Source organism: Leucoraja erinacea, chromosome 9, assembly GCF_028641065.1.
Source record: "Leucoraja erinacea ecotype New England chromosome 9, Leri_hhj_1, whole genome shotgun sequence".
NCBI classification, from domain to species: domain Eukaryota; kingdom Metazoa; phylum Chordata; class Chondrichthyes; order Rajiformes; family Rajidae; genus Leucoraja; species Leucoraja erinaceus.
In genome coordinates, this window is record NC_073385.1 from 33,209,240 (window position 1) to 33,227,525 (window position 18,286).

Below are 18,286 nucleotides of genomic sequence, written 5' to 3' on the forward strand. Positions count from 1 at the left end.
AGGTGAGAGGGGAGAGCTTTATGAAGAATCACAGGGCAACTTTTTAACTCAGAGCAAAGTCTGTATCTGAAATGAGGTACCAGAGGAAACTGCAGAACTGTATACAATTAGGACTTTTAAGACATTTGGATAGATGTGTGGATAGGATAGTGTTTGGAGGGAAATGGGCCAAATACAGGCAAATGGGACTAGCACAAAATGCAACGTTCGGCGTGGATAAGGTGGGTGAAAGGGTCTGTCTCCATGCAGTACAGCTATACAACTCTACTTCCAACCACATTTTCTGACTTTCACTCCATAGTCCAAAGGGAAGTGCTTGTGAGAGCTTTTGGGTCAAGCCCATTGCCATGTGCTCAACTACAAAAATGGTAGGGAGATGAGAGTTTATGCAGGGAAACACAGTTATGGAAAACCAGGACAGCAACAAAGTGCAGGAAGTGGGAAAACAAAATATGAAGGCAGAAGTATCAAAGGCAAAAAGTAAAATGGCCACAGCTCAAAAATAATGCTGCATCACCCGATAAGTTTCTCCAGCATTTTTGTCTACCTTTGATTTTCCAGCATCTGCAGTTCCTTCTCTATCATCTCTGCCCGCACATCACTTGTTTGCCCTTCTGCCCTCAGGAAAGTGTTACAGGTCCATCAAATCACACACCACAAGGTTAACAAACAGTTTCTACCCCAAGGCCAACACTACTCTGAACTCTGCACTGAACACACAGCCCCCATAGCTAATATTTTGTACTGCCACAACACTGTGAAATATTGCACATTATGACGATGTTTTTTTGCCATTTTTGTTATTCGTTATTCGTTATTATTTATTTAATACGTTGGAGCTCCACTCAGTGCAACTAAATTGTTGTATGTATTTACAATGACAATAAAGTGTGTATTATTAGTATTATTAGTTATTGTCACGTACCAATTAAGGTATAGGGAAATTCGAATTGTAATGCAGAAACCGGCCCTTAAACCCACCGAATCCACACCGACCAACAATACCTGCATATTAACATTATCCTACACACACTAGGTGCAATTTACATTTTTATAGAAAGTCAATTAACCTACAAACCTATACATCTTTGGAGTGAGGGAAGAAACCGAAGATCAGCCATGATCACATTGAATGACGGTGCAGGCTCGAAGGGCCGAATGGCCTACTCCTGCACCTATTTTCTATGTTTCTATGTTTCTATCGCAGAGAAAACCCACGTGGTCACGGGGAGAATGTACAAACTCCATACAGACAGCAACCGTAGTCAGGCTCAAACCTGGGCCTCTGGCGCTGAAAGCTCTGTAAGTCAGCAACTCTACCGCTGGGCCACCGTGCTGCCCGTATGCATGGGGAAAAAACACAGAGGGTAGTGGGTAGAGGTAGATATGACTGTGGTATTTAAAAGGCATTTATCTAGGCACAGACATATGCAGGGAATAGAGGTATAGATCATGTGGAGGCAGATGAGGCCAAATCAGCATTATGTTCGGAATAGACATTGTGTGAACTCAAGGGCCTGTTCCCTGTGCTGTATCTTTCTATGTATCATGGTCTATATTTCTGCCTTTCAACTCCCTATTCAACGGCAACATGTGAAGTGACCTTCACGAGAAGGACTGCAGTGATTTGTGAAGACAACCTTTTCAAGGTTTTCAATTAGTGACGGGCAATAATAATGGTCTCTCTAGCAATGCATACATGCTGAAAATGATAAAATGGAAAAGAGAACACCAAAGTAGTTTTACTTCACTCACAACTCATTCCCTTTTGTTGCCCTAGTAACAAAGAACACTTCTGTAAACCTGACAAAGTTTCAAAAGAGTCACACTGCACAGAAATAGGCCCTTTGGCCCGAATCGTCATGCTGACCAAGATGCGGACAAGACCTCATGGGCCGAATGCCCTAATTCGACTCCCTTATGATGCAAGCAAGTCTAATTTGCCATGTTAGACCCATATCTTTGTAAACCTTTTCTATCCATGTACCTGCCCAAGTGTCTTTTAAATACTGTTCTGGTACCTTCCTCAACTATCTCCTCCGGCAGCATGTTTCATATGCCCACCACCACCTGAGTGAAAAAGTTGCCCCTCTGGTTTGAATAAAATCGTGCTCCCTCACCTTAAATGCATGCCCTCTTGTTTTTGATTCCACTGCCCTGGGTGATTCCAGTTCCCCTAGTAAAGGGCCTGTCCCACTTACGTATTCTTGGCACGCAAATTACGCGACTTCGTGGTCGCGTTGAGCCGCGATGGTCCCGCGAAGGTCGGGCGTGATTACATGCGTACGCACAGGCGCCTGGAGCGCATGACATCATTTGAAGATGGACAAAAAGCTGGAGTAACTCAGCGGGACAGGCAGCATCTCTGGAGAGAAGCAATGGGTGACATTTCGTGTCGAGGCTTCTTCAATCTGAAAAGCAGGATCTTGACCCAAAATGTCACCCGCTGTTTCTCTCCACAGATGCTGCTGGTCCCGCTGAGTTACTCCAGCATTTTGTGTTTATCTTCAATTTTCTTGGCCCTGCTCTGGGAGTAGAAGTGGGGGCGGATCCGGACCACAACGGCCGTGAGCCCCAGGCCGTATTCGGCGATCGTTTGCTGCTGTTGAAGGTGAGACTTTTGCATCCCGCCAGGGTCTAGGGCCTGTCCCACTTTGGCCGTCAGTTCCGCGACAGGACGTTGCCGCGCAAAGATTTTGTTCACTACAAAAAATTCGGAGCCCCGTGCAATGTCGCTCACAACTACATAACCCTCCGCGCTTCTAAGTGGGACCTGCCCCGCGCAGCATTACGATGCCCGTGCGCCTCAACGCGACCATGAGGTCGCGTAATTTGCGTGCCAAGGACACGTAAGTGGGACAGGCCCTTAAGGGTATACAAATGCTCATCTTCTGGCAGTGAGTAAAAATAAATATGTGACAGGAATAGAAAGTAATTTTCCCCATTCCTTAATCCAGGATGCTGACTGCTGTGCTAATGTTTCAATATCGATCCCAGCTGAGATCAATTAATGCAGCAAGCAAGTTTCAGAAATAAACATAGAACGGTGCAGCACAGGAACGGCCCTTTCAATGCACAATGTTTGTGTCAAACAAGTTAAACTGCTCTCAACTACCTGTGCATGATGCATATCCCACTATTCCCTGCATATCCAATGCTTAGTTTAGTTTAGTTTAATTTAATGTAGTTTAGTTTAGAGATACAGTGCAGAAACAGGCCCTTCGGCCCACCCACTGACCAGCTATCCCCGCACATTAGCACAAGCCTACACATACTAGGGACAATTTACGTTTATACCAAGTATACAAACCCAAGCCAATCAACCTACATATCTCTAGGTCTTTGGAGTGTGGGAGGAAACCGACGATCTTGGAGAAAACCAATGCGGTCACTGGGCAGAACATAGAAACTCTGTACAGACAACACCCGTAGTCGGCATCAAACCCTGATCCTGGCGCTGCAAGCGCTGTAAGGCAGCAACTCTACCTCCGTGCCTCCCCATGTGCATATCTAAAAGTCTCAAACACCACTATCTATCTGCCTCCATCACCACCCCTGCCAATGTGTTCTAGGCCCCCACTACATCCTGTGCAAAATACTTGCCCGGCACCTCTCTATTAACGTTTCCTCCATTCACTTTATAGCTATGCCCTTTAATGTTGGACATTTCCACCAAGGGGAAAAAGGATATGACTGTTTATCCTAGTCTTCCCTCAACCTCCGACATTCCAGTAAAAAACAATCCATGTCTATCCAACCTCTTCCTGTAGGTGAACCCCTCTAATCCTCTGTATAATCCCCTGTAATAAAAATGGAAGTTTCATTCACAAGACTGAGTGTTGGAACTCAGGATTTCTTAATATCACCTCCATCTTTTTAAGAGTCTGCTCTTATTGTCCAGGTGGATCCTGTTATAGTTAGAAATTAATTGAAAGGAAATCCTGGGAAGTTTCATCCTCCAAACTCCCCAAAATGTTGAAAAGCATACATTAAATAATCAACAGCTGTTACACTAAGTTAATGTTCCTTTGAATCGAATTGCACAGCAAAACAAATTTGAACACTTTCCCTGAAAGTAGCATTGGAAGTAGATAAGGTGGTGAAGAAGGCTTTCAGGACATTGTCCTTCAGAATCAGGGTATTGAAGGGGATGTTATGTTGCAGTTATATAAAATGATGGTGAGGCTGCATTTGGAATATTGTGTTCAGTTTTGGTCGCCCTGCTAGAGGAAGGATGTCATTCAGCTGGAAAAAAGGCAGAAAAGATTTACGGGAATGTTGCCAGGACTCGAGTGGCTGAGCTATAGGGAATGATTGGGCAAACTAGGACTTTATTTTCTTGAAGCACACAAGGTTACTGGATAATCTGATATAGATGTATAAAATCAAGAGGGGAATATATCATATGAATACATAGAGCCTTTTACCCAGTGTAGGGGAATTACCAAAGAATATAGGTTTAAGATGAGGAGAGAACGATTTAATAGGAACCCGAGGGACACCTTTTTCACTCAGAGTAGGTATGTTACAATACTTCAGCGGCGCTGCAATTCTGCCGCTTGCCGTGTGCGCAATTTTGGCGCCTTTGAGGGGGGATAAAACACGTTTTTTTCCTGCCTTGTCCTGGATTATATTTTGTTGGAGTGCAAGCTTTTGCTGAAGAATCATTTCGACGGGCGTTCTGTGTATTTTTTTTTTTTTTAATTGCCCGACAAGTTCAGCGCTGGAGTAATTTTAAAATCAGCTTCTAAAGCCGACAACGGGGACGGATTTCACGTACGGGACAGGTAAACGAAAATCGTTCATTTTATGTATGAAAGTGCTCCTTAAGATGCCTTTAATTCACATTTTAAGTTGCAAAACGGTGATTTTTTTTCCCCCCATACGAACCGGCAGTATTTTTCTTGCCGATACGGGTTTAAATTCACTGCAACCTCAACGTTCCAAATGATCGCGTTCTAGAAAAACCCACTCGCAAGATGATTTAAATGTCCATTAATTTACAGATATTAAATATTAAATCCTTCCATTTGGCCTATAAATCCATGACAATGAGATTTAAAAATTATGTTATATTGTGAATTATTGTGTGAATTTTATTTGGACACTTAGACAATTTAAAAATGTTAATCTATTCTTAAGAAATTGATAGATGTTTAGATCTAGTCATTGAATTTTGTAATTAGCTACAATTAGGTAACTAATTATATGCTTTAATTTCAAGTCATCTAAGTAAGATTGTTTCATACTTGTTTCAGAATGCTCCAATCTATAATAACTGAACAGTTCTTTCAGTTCTCTTAATTTTTAAGAAAGTTATGGGCTTTTGACAGTCCTCGATCACAGCTTTTGTGTTAAGTCAAAGGAAAAGCAATAGGGAACAAGATGCTAATTTCCAAGTATGAAAATGGCCATAACTGTTTTTAATACTGAAGATATGAAAGTGAATTAGGTGTCAAATTAAACTTTTTTTTATCCTTTATCTGATGGGATAAATTACAGACTTGATTTTTAAAATCTCAAAATGTTGTAACATTGCTACTCAGGGTATTTGAGTTGCCAAAGGAGGTAGTTGAGGCAGGTACTATAATGAGATTTAAAAGACACTTGGACATATACATGTTCAAAACTATATGATACAATACGATACAATAGAATTTTATTTATCCCAGGAGGGAAGTTGATCTGCCAACAGTCATAAAAACACAAAATAAACAAACCACAAAATACATGAAACATGAAATTAAACTGACGAGTGGAAAGGCTTGGGGGATGTGCAGATTGAGGGGGGGGGGGGGGGGGGGGGGGGGGGGGGGGGATCAATCTTAAGTTTACCCCATGACAGAAGGGGGGAGTTTTCAATTTGATATGACTTTTGTGCCTCAGAGGCACCTGGACTGTACGGGACCACGATCCACTAGATATCACCATCTAGCGATCACATTGCATGGCTCACAACTTTACAAAAGGGCAATTAGATACACATTGCAGCACAGACACAACTTCACTCATCAAGCCACGGGCAGCTTTTTGTTCATCGTGTTGATGTCTTTCCCTCTGGTTCCTGCTGGCATTTTCTTTTTAATCATGGCCACATCTGGTGGGTGGATGATCCCAGCTTTGAAAATGTAGATCAGGAACCAGAATCATACTTTGTTGGCTCTGATGCCTTTAGGGAACTAACAAGACAACATATGAATGTCCGCTGTCTTTAATTTAAGCAATAATTTCACATGTGTTCTCATTGATATTCCTGGTTGCAACACCCTGCAAACAGCTAATCCCTTCAGTTAATACACAAAGTCCTGTAGAGCAAACAATTCAATGCTATCAGGAATTGTACAAAGTGCCCTCACAGGCATTCTAAACCTGTGATACCACAAAGCAAAAAAGACAACAGAGCCATTTTTATATATTTTACTTTAGGTAAACAATAGGTTGAAGGAATGGAATCGGTTATGTTTGGATGTTTGATATACTAAATATGAGAAATCTAACAGATGCAATGACTACTTTACAAACCTGTACTATTGGCACACAGTCTCACCAGCTGGGAACATGTAACAGGTGGCCAGATGAGATGAGGCAAAGACATTCTGTTCTTATAAAATTAAAAACTATCAGACTCTTGAACACTATAAATAACAACTAAACTATGAACTATCTTGGTTACACTAGGGACTTCAAGCTTTCTTTCCACTAATATTGTTTTCTTTAAATGTATTGATATTTCCCCTTTATGTTTACAGTACTATGTTTACAGACCTGTTATGCTGCTACATGTAGGAACTTCATTGTTACATTTTATTCGGTACATATGACTTATGGGATGTTTTTTCACCTGGTAACCAATAAATCTGCTAAGATGTGCATGTGTTGAAAAAATGTAAAATTCTGACAATTTTTTTTCTGATGATCAGAAAAGTCTGCACAAATGTTCTGATAAATTGCTGCTAAATTGTAAAGAACAAATGATGGAAAATATCATCCTTGAATTTGTCATTTTACAATCAGCTTTATTAATCTGTCCAGTGTTATATTGTCAAGGCCATCTTGCCTTTTTGTAGTTAGTAAGCTGGATATAAAAGAGAGACCAAAACAATGCAGATGGTTGAATCCTGAGTAATACAAAGGGCTGGAGGAACTTAGATGGTCAGGCAGCATTTGTGGAGGGACTAGGCAGACGACATTTCATGTCGGGAGCCTTCTTCTATCTGAAGGAGGTCCCGATCAGAAACATTGTCTGGCCATTCCCTTCATAATCACTGCCTGAGCCGCTGAGCTCCACCAGTACTCTATGTTTGCTCTGGATATAAAATACATACTTGTAATCTGTCTTGCACAATTCCAAGACAGAGAGCTTCTCTGATATCAGACCTCTGCATTTTTTTTCCTGTTAAATATTGTTAATGAACATAGATAAATTGTTCATTAAGTTCATTGCTATTGTTAGAGTCTGAGTGTGGTTGTTTACAAAACAGTGGTGTGGTTTTCATGAGCACCCATGAGATATTTCAGAGCAGTGCACAGTCATAGAGAAACGTCTTGCTGGGGAAGTATAAGATAAATAAATTAATTATGTAATGTGGAAGAAGTAGACATTCTCAACTGCAAGTGCCAGCATTTCTATGGTATCAGTCCTATTGGGAAACTATTTTACACTGATACGCATACAATATTTCAAAAAAGAAATAATGCCAATAGACAGAAAGTGAATGTCTGTTTCAGCTTTGCAGGTTATGAATGAATACATTTATTGGCCAAGCATTCACATACAAGGAATTTGCCTTGGTGCTCCACACGCAAGTGACAATATGACAGTGACAGTTAGGAATGACACATAAAACATTAAACATTAATAAGAAAACATTATTGATTAAATATATTAATTAAATTAAATTCCAGAGCAAAAGGAGGCTACAGATTTTTGGTTCTTGAGTAGAGCTACTACTCATGGAAAAAAAAAAACTTTATGTCTGGCTGTGGCAGCTTTGACAATCCGGAGTCGCCTTCCAGAGGGAAGTGATTCAAAGAGTTTGTGGCCAGGGTGAGAGGGGTCAGAGATTATCTTACCCACTTGCTTTCTGGCCCTTGCAGTGTACACTTCATCAATGGAGGGAAGGTTGCAGCCAATAATCTTCTCAGCTGAACGGACATAGAAACATAGAAATTAGGTGCAGGTGTAGGCCATTCGGCCCTTCGAGCCTGCATCGCCATTCAATATGATCATGGCTGATCATCCAACTCAGTATCCCGTACCTGCCTTCTCTCCATACCCTCTGATCCCCTTAGCCACAAGGGCCACATCTAACTCCCTCTTAAATATAGCCAATGAACTGGCCTCAACTACACTCTGTGGCAGAGAGTTCCAGAGATTCACCACTCTCTGTGTGAAAAAAGTTTTTCTCATCTCGGTTTTAAAAGATTTCCCCCTTATCCTTAAGCTGTGACCCCTTGTCCTGGACTTCCCCAACATCGGGAACAATCTTCCTGCATCTAGCCTGTCCAACCCCTTAAGACTTTTGTAAGTTTCTATAAGATCCCCTCTCAATCTCCTAAATTCTAGAGAGTATAAACCAAGTCTATCCGTCTTTCTTCATAAGACAGTCCAGGAATCAGACTGGTGAACCTTCTCTGCACTCTATGGCAATAATGTCCTTTCTCAGATTTGGAGACCAAAACTGTACGCAATACTCCAGGTGTGGCCTCACCAAGACCCTGTACAACTGCAGTAGAACCTCCCTGCTCCTATACTCAAATCCTTTTGCTATGAAAGCTAACATACCATTCGCTTTCTTTACTGCCTGCTGCACCTGCATGCCTACTTTCAATGACTGGTGTACCATGTCACCCAGTTCTCGCTGCATCTCCCCTTTTCCTAATCGGCCACCATTTAGATAATAGTCTGCTTTCCTGTTTTTGCCACCAAAATGGATAACCTCACATTTATCCACATTATACTGCATCTGCCAAACATTTGCCCACTCGCCCAGCCTATCCAAGTCACCTTGCAGTCTCCTAGCATCCTCCTCACAGATAACACTGCCCCCCAGCTTAGTGTCATCCGCAAACTTGGAGATATTGCCTTCAATTCCCTCATCCAGATCGATTCGCTGCAGCCTCCAGGTGTCGCGCTTGGTGGCTGAGCCAAGCCAGACCATGATGGAGAAGGTGAGGACAGACTGTACAATGGCAGTATAGAATTGGACCATCATTGCCTGTGGCCGATTATGCTTCCTCAGCTGTTGCAGTAAGTACATCCTCTGTTGTGCCTTTTTGACTGTGGAGGCAATGGTGGCCCCCCATTTTAAGGTCCTTGGAGATGATGGTTCCCAGGAACTTAAAAGACTCCACAGCTGTGGCTGTGGTGTTATTAAGCGCATTGATCTCCAGGTTGTTGCAATGGAACCAGGATGCCAGCTGGGTCACTTCCTGTCTGTAGGCAGATTCCTCCCCATCCTGGATCAGTCCAATCAGGGTTGTGTCGTCTGCAAACTTGAGAAGCTTGACAGAGGAGTCAGTGGAGGTGCAGTCATTGGTGTAGAGAGAATAGAGGAGAGGGGAGAGTGTGCAGCCTTGCGGTGCTACAATGCTGAGGGTTTGCGGGTCCGAGATGTGCTTTCCCAGCATCACATGCTGCTTCCTGTCTGTCAGGAAGCTGGTGATCCACTGATAGTGGGGTTCAGGCACAGTCAACTCGGAAAGTTTGTAGTGTAGTGGCTCTGGCACAATGGTGTTGAATGCAGAGCTAAAATCAACAAACAAAATCCTCACATAGGTAGAGGATTACATCCATATAGTTATAGGTAGAGGATTGCATCCATATAGCTAGCTTGATAAAATCAAACACTAATTCACTGAAAAATAAAGTATTGTTGCTCAACATATAATGAACATAGGTCTTATCGTTTATGATACTCAAAAAGGCACAATACCATGTATAATATCTTCCTACAACATGCATTATAGACTGCTTACAACACCTGAGATTTAATAATGATACAAACAGGATCCAAATAGTGGAAGACAGCTGTGAATATATAATGATACAGATAGTATTACGGTGTTCAGAACACTGAAAGATAATAACTACATTATTTGTGAACCTCAGACGTTTTTGAGGGGAGGATATGATCCAAATGTTTGAGTAATTGACTGAAGATAGTTAAATTATTTATCCTATATGTATCCACCACCTACAATTTTGTTTTTGATTTTCATTTACTAGGATGGCACGAGGATGCTTACAGGAATAAGTTATTTAATTATATGGTTGAACAGGAGATGATTCTCTTTGGAGCAAAATAAAAGTTGAGAGGTGTTTAGGTAGAAGTGTTTAATATGGGAGTTGCTGGAATCTTGAGAAAAACACAAACTACTGGAGTAACTCAACAGGTCAGGCCTCATCTCTGGAGGACGTGGCTAGGCAATTTTCCCGATCGCTTCCCTTCTTCAGACTGGATCATTAAGTGATTATTTTTTAGTTTTAGACAAACAGCATTTTCATTCATCATCCGTTCACATTTGTTCTATGTTACACCACTTCTTCATTCACTCCCTACACTTTAGGGCATTTTTACAGAGGCCAATTTACCTACAAACACCCATGCCTTTGGGATGTGAGAGGTAATCATGGAGTACATGGCGGAAACCTATGCAGTCACAGGGAGACTGTGCAAACTCACACAGGCAGCACCCTAGGTTAAGACCAAACCCGGGTCTCTGGCGCAGTGAGGCAGCAGCTCTTCTGACCATGTTACTGCACCACCCTTACTGTGACTTTGTAAACTACAACCTAGACCGATTGCAGCATCTGGACCTAAATTTTAAAATGGGGTTTAGTGCTGCCTTTGATTTCCTAATATAGTGAGTATAATTTGATGTAGTTTAAAAATAACATGCTGTTTTGCTCACACATTCATGCAACACAGCGCAGTGAGAAGAACAGAGTAACACAACAGCTGAAGAAAAGAGCTCTTTATACTGGATTTCTCACCTACTCTAGACTGTTGAGATTTGACGTACACACCGCAAGATAATGGGGTCTAGAGCAAGATTGTAATGTAGTAACACATCCAACAGGCATTGATTGGCATTAATTAAACATTTCAGCTTCTCGTTTGAAACTCTTTATTACTCAACATCTTCAACTACAGTTTTAGATACTGTATATTCCTTCAAGCTTTCTCTGCCTCTTAGCCAACAAGCAGAAATATGAACAAGAATCTGAAGGTTGTCTCACACACCTACCTGACTTTACACTGAAAATCTTTACTTCATGTTGGATTATGTAACTGAGGCTCACAAAGCAATACAACACACAACTTGTAAATATTACAATTAAGCGTATTCACAAATAAAATAAAATAAATACAAGCAATAATTTGGATGTTATATGCAGCTGCTGAAAGTTACTTTCATATTTAGTTTAGTTCAGTTTGAAGATACAGCATGGAAACCGACACTCTGGCTCATTGACTCAACACCAACTCATTCACTCTATTTCTATGTTATCCCTTTTACACATGCCTACAAACCATTGCAAATTTTACAGTCCAATAAACCTAAAAACCTGCATGTCTTTGGGACGTGGGAGGAAAGGGGAGCACCTGGAGGAAACCCAAGCAGTCACAGTGAGAACGTATAAACGCTACACAGACATCACCAAGGCAGGATTGAACCTGGGCCTCTGGTGCTGGGATGCAGCTGCTCTGTGCCACCGTAAGATGATATGAAATACTGGAGGCTACGGTACAGTGTAACACTTTCCTCTAATGATGTTGTGCACTCTTATGTACTTCCTTGGTTGGACAAACTTGGATTGTTTTTTTGTGGAATGACAAAGGCTGAGTAGAGACCTGACAGATGTAAATCAAACTATGAGGGGCAAAGATAGGGTCGACAGTCAGAACCTTTTTCCCCCCATGGTGAAAATTTCAAAGACCAGAGGGCATAGCTTTAAGGTAAGAGGGACAACGTTTAAAGGTGAACGTGTTTTTACACCGATTCAACGATTCAATAATTCAATTATACTTTATTGTCACATATTCGTAGGTACTGTGAAATCCTTTGTTTTCGAGGGTGGTGCCTGGATTGTGCTGCCTGGGGTGGTAGTTGAGGTAGTTGTGGTAGATATGATAGTGGCATTTAAGAGGCGTTTAGATAGGCACGTGGATATGCAAGGAATGGAAGGATATGGATCACATGCAGGCAGATGAGATTAGTTTAACTTAACATCATGTTTGGCAAGGCAATGTGGGCTGTTGGGCCTGTTCCTGTGCTATACAATACACTAGCCAATCATCAAAGTCCCTCCTGCCGCTCCCGAACTTGAAGGAATGTGTTCCTAGCTGGTCGCGAACAGTTTTAAACTAACTGCTCCTGAGAGGGAACACAAAGAAACTCGTAAGAGCTAATTTGAAGCTGTGTCTCTCAATTCAATCAAACAATTCTACTACTCACTTACAAGATCGGGGCAATCTGTAGTGCCGTTAACTACCAAGCTACCCATCTGTGGATGAAACAGGAGCACGGAGGCAAAAGCTACACCATCACAGGGAGATCATGAAATGTTTCCACCCATTTCCTCCAGCCTCCGAGTTTAGGATTAAACTTGGGCCACTGGATCTCTGAGGTAGCAACTCTACGAGCTGTGCCATTGTGCCACATGGCTCCTGCAAACCGGACACTATTGCTAATGATACATCCACTCATAATGACCCCTGAATGGAAATTGTGAGAAACAGTTGAATTAGTGATTGATGCTGTTAATTTTGTCGCGTCATATTCCCTGAAGACTTGGTAGAGCTCCACGGTTACCATTGCTGAGGATAGAAGGTTATTACAATTGCTGCATCGCTGCATAGGCTATTAAAGACAACAACGACTCAATTTTTCCTGCATTTGAGACAGTTTTCATGCAGTTGCCACTTGGACTAAGAAATAGTGGTGCTGGAGGCCTGGCAATGATGTGAGTTGTATCTTCAAGATCGATTTTCTTTCGACATGTTTTTCTTCCTTTGAAACGATTTGGCAAGATTTACAAAATACATTTTACTGGAACCAAGACAACAAGGTGCCAAGACAATAGCCACTCCCTCACATATAACAAGATGAAGGAGTTAGTTACTGACTTCAAAAAGTGTGGTGGTGTTCATGCCCTAATCAGCATCAATGGTGTCAAAATAGAAATAGTTAAGAGTTTCAAGTTCCTTAGTATTAATATTGCCAACAATTTTTCATGGACCAACCACATTCAAGCAACAGCCAACAAAAAGTCGACTTCCTCTGGAAACTGAAGAAATCCGGCATGACTCCAATGATTCTTACAAACCTCTCCAGATACACCATTGAAACCATACCATCTGGTTGTATCAGCTCAGGAACTGTTCTGCCCAAGACTGCAAGAAATTGCAGAGAGTTGTAGATGTAGCCCAGTCTATCACAAAGACCAGATTCCCCCCCATTGACTCTATCTATACTTAACTCTGGTTCAAGGAAGCAGTCAATGTAATGAACGACCATTCCCACTCTGGAAATTCCTTCTTTTTCCCCACTCCCATCAGACGGAAGATACAGAAGCTTGGAAGCGTGTACCATCAGACTCAGCTTCTTCACCTCTGTTATCAGACTGCTGAACATTCCTTCCATAAGCTAAGGTACAGTCCTGATTCTCCAACCTACCTCATTGAAGACATTGGACTTGTGTCTGCAATTGTTCCATGACAATGCTGGGAAATATACTCTGCGCTTTGGTATCTCTTTGTGCTTTCCTTTGTACTTATGTTTGACTTAATTGTATTAATTTATCGTATTAACTGATTTGATAACACGCAAACAAAAGCTTTCAATGCATCTTGGTACACTTAACAAAAATAAACCTGAATCTAAATGTGGTAAGGAGGGAAACAGATGAGATAGGTAATAATGGGAAAGGTTACGGTGATGAATGGCATATCCTTGTACAAAAAATGAATGGATAAGTTAAAAGCAATGGACACAGAGAAGCAAAAATACTCTCATTGCATCTCATAAAAATGATCCTTTCTAACAAGGCATATTGTCCATCTGTAAATTGAATAGGTTATATCAAAATATGGGTGGGTCTCCTCATCGGGGCAATCAAGCTCCTGTATCGGGGGAGGGGGATTTCCCACCGCACCAGGTGATCTACCCCGGGTCGGGGTGAGGTCGAACGTTGTGCGGCTTTTGGAACTTCCCGACGTCAGTCTCTTACCAGAGACTGCAAGCTCCTTGATGTTAAAGTCCGCAGGCTGCAGTTGGAGCATCGATCCCAGGCAAGGAATTGGATCCGATGGCAAGTCCACACCCTGTGGTGGGCTCAAATTCAGTCCCTGCATACTCAATGTACTTGAGTCATTCCCGCGAACCAATGTCGCTGTCCTCTCCTTGTCCGGCCATCTCCATGTCCCAGGGGCAGGGCCAGCCTTAGAAGGTGCGGGACCCAATTGGGAACAATTTGCATAGAAATAGAAATAGAAATATATAATTGTAAATTAGTCATATTCAGGCACGTGTCATGAGTTATTACTCAGGGTGGGCAGTCAGTCGGCTTTTCAAAAATCTTAAACCGCGCATGCACAGATTGTTCTCCTCTCCGTAAAAATAAAAAATAAAAATAAAAGAAGTAACAATTCAATTTGCCCAAGGCTTCAAAATCTCCTTCTTTCTGAATTACTGAATGGGTGGGAGGTGGAGGGTGACGGCAGGTGGAGAGATGGTGGGAAAAACAGGAGCACACCAGGACAAGTTGAATCAGTTGTCATCTTATTGAATGACAATACTTGTTCAAGGGACCAATTGGGGGGAGAGTTCCTTTCACAGCGTGTGTGGAGTCTAGCCATGGGTAAAGTTGCGGGGAGGGCAGGAGCGTTGAGAAGGAGGGGGTCGGGGTTCATGCCAGTAACCCACTCACTCACCGCTGTCGTGGTGCTCCGGGCGTGGAGCCACTGCATTGTGGCCGGGGAGGGAAGCAACGCGTGTGGCTATGAGCGGCCGCCGGGGCCGGACAGCGGAACAGACTGCCATCTCAGTGCATTCTGCCAGCCCGCTCACCTCTGGAAGTGTTCTCCATCTGAACAGTGAGGGGACCAGCTCAAGAGCAAAGATCATAGAGCGGAGTGGGTCAGCGGGTGATGGATAACAGGACAGCGGGCAGTGGAGCTTACTCCTGTGTCAGCGCGAGCAAGGCACCAATTGAGGTTACTCGCACTGACATATGGAGTAAGCTCCACCGTTCGCTGTCCTGTTATCCATCGCCCGCTGACCCACTCTTGAGCTGGATGCTGGCATGATCCCCGACCCCCTCCTTCTCAACGCTCCTGCCCTCCCCGCAACTTTACCCCTGGCCAGACTGCCCACACGCTGTGAAAGGAACTATCCCCCCCCCTCCCTTCCCCAGCAGCGCTGTCCTTTTACAGCCACTTCCCACTTTATAGCTGCTTCCCATCAGCTGCTAGCAATGAGGGATAGACTTGGCTATCCCTCAGTACAGCAACATCAAGAACAATGTTGCTGTACTGAGGGATAACCAAGTCTATCTTTCTTGGCTAACAACCTAACCTTCAGCCTCCAAGATGCAGGTACATTTTCGTGCCTTATTTTTGGGCAAAAAATAGTGCCTTCATTGCCGTGAAATATGGTATTTAAAAACATTTAGCTCAAAGAAATTAACTTACCACATTTTCTCTGCAAAGTCTTTTAGAATGTTGTCAAAGTTTAAACTCCTGCTAATTTCAGATTCAATAAACATAATTGCCAAACTGTTCAAACATTCTTGCTGAATTGATGATCTCAAGTAAGTTTTGATCAGTTTCAGCTTGGAAAAACAACTTTCTCCAGATGCCACAGTCACTGGGATTGTCAAGAAAATCCGAAGAGCAATAAATAAATTTGGAAATGCGGCAGACCTGTTGTTGCAAGCAAGGAATTCAAGCATTTTCATGGGGGTTTGAATCTCTGGTGGCAGAATTGGCTTTAGTGCCTCCATTTCTGCACAAAGCATGTATCCATCTATATTAGCCAGTTTTGTGGTTTTAACTTGATATTTTTTCTGTCCCAGCTTGACCTCTGTCAATGCCACTTCCAGATCTGCTGCACATTTTCTTATGGTGGCCTTGGACAGGTCCTGAAAATTGCACAAGAATCCAAATACATTTTGATACTTTTTCATTTGTTCAAACCGTGGCTCAAGTGTTTGCAGTGCTTTATCTAACACTTGATTAAAACATTGCCCTCTGAAGGCTGTTTTTGCATCTGGAAAAGGTTCATCTGCAGGTTCATAATCAAATAATTTCCTTTTTTTGCATAAGCACATAAGGTCTTGGATCCAGGCTCAGCTCTAGGTCTTTGGCAAGTTCACTAGCATCAATCAAGGCTTCATCAAAACCTTTTTCACTGTATGTCTTTAACCATAGCTTTTGAAATGAAGAAAGGCATGTAGCAACATCCATGGTATCACTCTGAAGTTCTTTACTCACAAAATTTACTTGAAAGAGTAAGGAGTGCCAGAAAACTAATGAGACCAGAAAGTTGTAATCTCCCATTTGACTGACTAACGATTCAGCATCGCTTTTTGCTTGAGCATCATCAGTGTTTTCTACTACCTCTTCTAGTGCATTACAAACTTCAGCAGCTTGGTACCGTACAGCTTTGACACTTTCCATTCTACATTCCCACCGTGTTTCAGAGAAAGGTTTTAGAGACAGCCCTGTCACATGTTTTCTAAAAACAGTCGATCTTTTAGTGGATGATGCAAAAATGGTGTAAATACACTGCAGAGTTCCAAAGAAAGTCATTGCATCTGGACATGTTTTGGCCATGTCCCCCAAAACTAGGTTGTAGTTGTGACATGCGCATGGTGTAAAGAAAGCTCTTGAATTCTTCTGTAGAAGTTGTGCCTGCTCACCTGAGGTGTGTCCCTTCATATTGGCACCATTATCATACCCTTGTCCACGGATATTATCAGCATCCAGCCCTAATGTTTCAAGTTCATGTAGAAGGGTGTTGTACAAATGTTCATCTGTGCTACTTTGCACCACTATAAACTTGATGAAATGTTCATATACTCCTGCTAGAGCATTTGATTGTACACCATCAGCTACATTTCTAATTACCATTGACATTTGCTCCTGATGACTGATGTCAGGAGTACAGTCGAGAATTATTGCAAAATACTTAGCAGCCTTGATTCGCAAAATGATTTCCTGTAGAACAACGTGACCCATTATATTAATAAGCTCATTCTGGATTCCTTTTCCTAAATAATGATCATGTATTTCCTTATTCTGGATTTTTCGCAGATGATCTTGCATTACTGGATCAAACTTTCCGAGCAAATCAATAACACCAAGGAAATTTACATTATGTGGTGTTCCTATGTGTTCCTCAAATCCCCGGAACGCTTGATGCCAGCGTGTTGCTTCTTGTCTGATTAGTTTTTCTACCACTTTAGCATAGTTTTTTTCAGTAGATAATCTTTGCTGTAGTTCACAGCAACTGAGCATAGCTTGCAAATGCTTTTTGGAGTTCTCATGCTCAGCTAGTCTTGTATGAATGTTTAGCCAGTTATTAAAACCACAACTTGCAAGTGCAATTGCTGCGTTATTATCAAAAAGCTTGCAGTAGTAACAGACAATTTTATCACTTGGTACAGAGTATATTAGCCATGGACGTTCTACAATTTCACCATTGGGCAGTTTTCTTTTGCAGTGAAATTTTGAAAAATGTGATCCACTGTCATTCTTGGGGAAAAATTCTACTATAATTGTAGGTGGTCCTTTTTTCACTAAATAGTCCCTGACACTCTGATTCATCATATCTGGCCATGGTGCAGGATCATCTGTTAATTCTACATAACTGGCAGATTTTGAATTCCCCTTCTCCCTTGCCTCAGAAGCACCAGCAGTCATGTCAACAGGCAAGTTTCCTTGTTTGTCAAATTCAACACATTCAAAATGGCCGATCTCACTTACAGTGAATAAATTCCCACTTTGATCGTCTTGCATAACTTCTTCAGACTGGCTTCCTTCAGTGTCACCATCTTCATTGTGTTGTGGCTCCACTTGCTCTTCTGCATTTTCTGAGACGGTTTTGCTGAAATACTTATCTAATGCACCTTTCTCCTTTTCTGCTTCGGCCTTCTTTGCCTTGGCTACACTCCTCTTCTTACTGGCACTCAAATATGTTCTGCCGATGTCCCTTAGTCTTTTACTCATATTTACAGAAACCACGGAAATCTCTGTAGAACCTGCAATGTGGTGTTACA

At 42.1% G+C, this 18,286-nt stretch overlaps 1 protein-coding gene across 1 annotated transcript; it reads right to left on the reverse strand.

Moving 5' to 3' along the window:
• Positions 1-15,875: 15,875 nt before the first annotated feature.
• On the reverse strand, positions 15,876-17,952 carry LOC129699943 (uncharacterized). The gene has a single exon (XM_055640042.1). It carries the CDS (start codon positions 17,928-17,930, stop codon positions 16,305-16,307), a length of 1,626 nt encoding a protein of 541 aa, XP_055496017.1. The 5' UTR covers positions 17,931-17,952; the 3' UTR covers positions 15,876-16,304.
• Positions 17,953-18,286: the final 334 nt, after the last annotated feature.

Excerpts from the sequence above, each read along its gene's own strand:
- LOC129699943 (XM_055640042.1), bottom strand. The coding sequence starts at position 17,930 with ATGACTGCTGGTGCTTCTGAGGCAAGGGAGAAGGGGAATTCAAAATCT.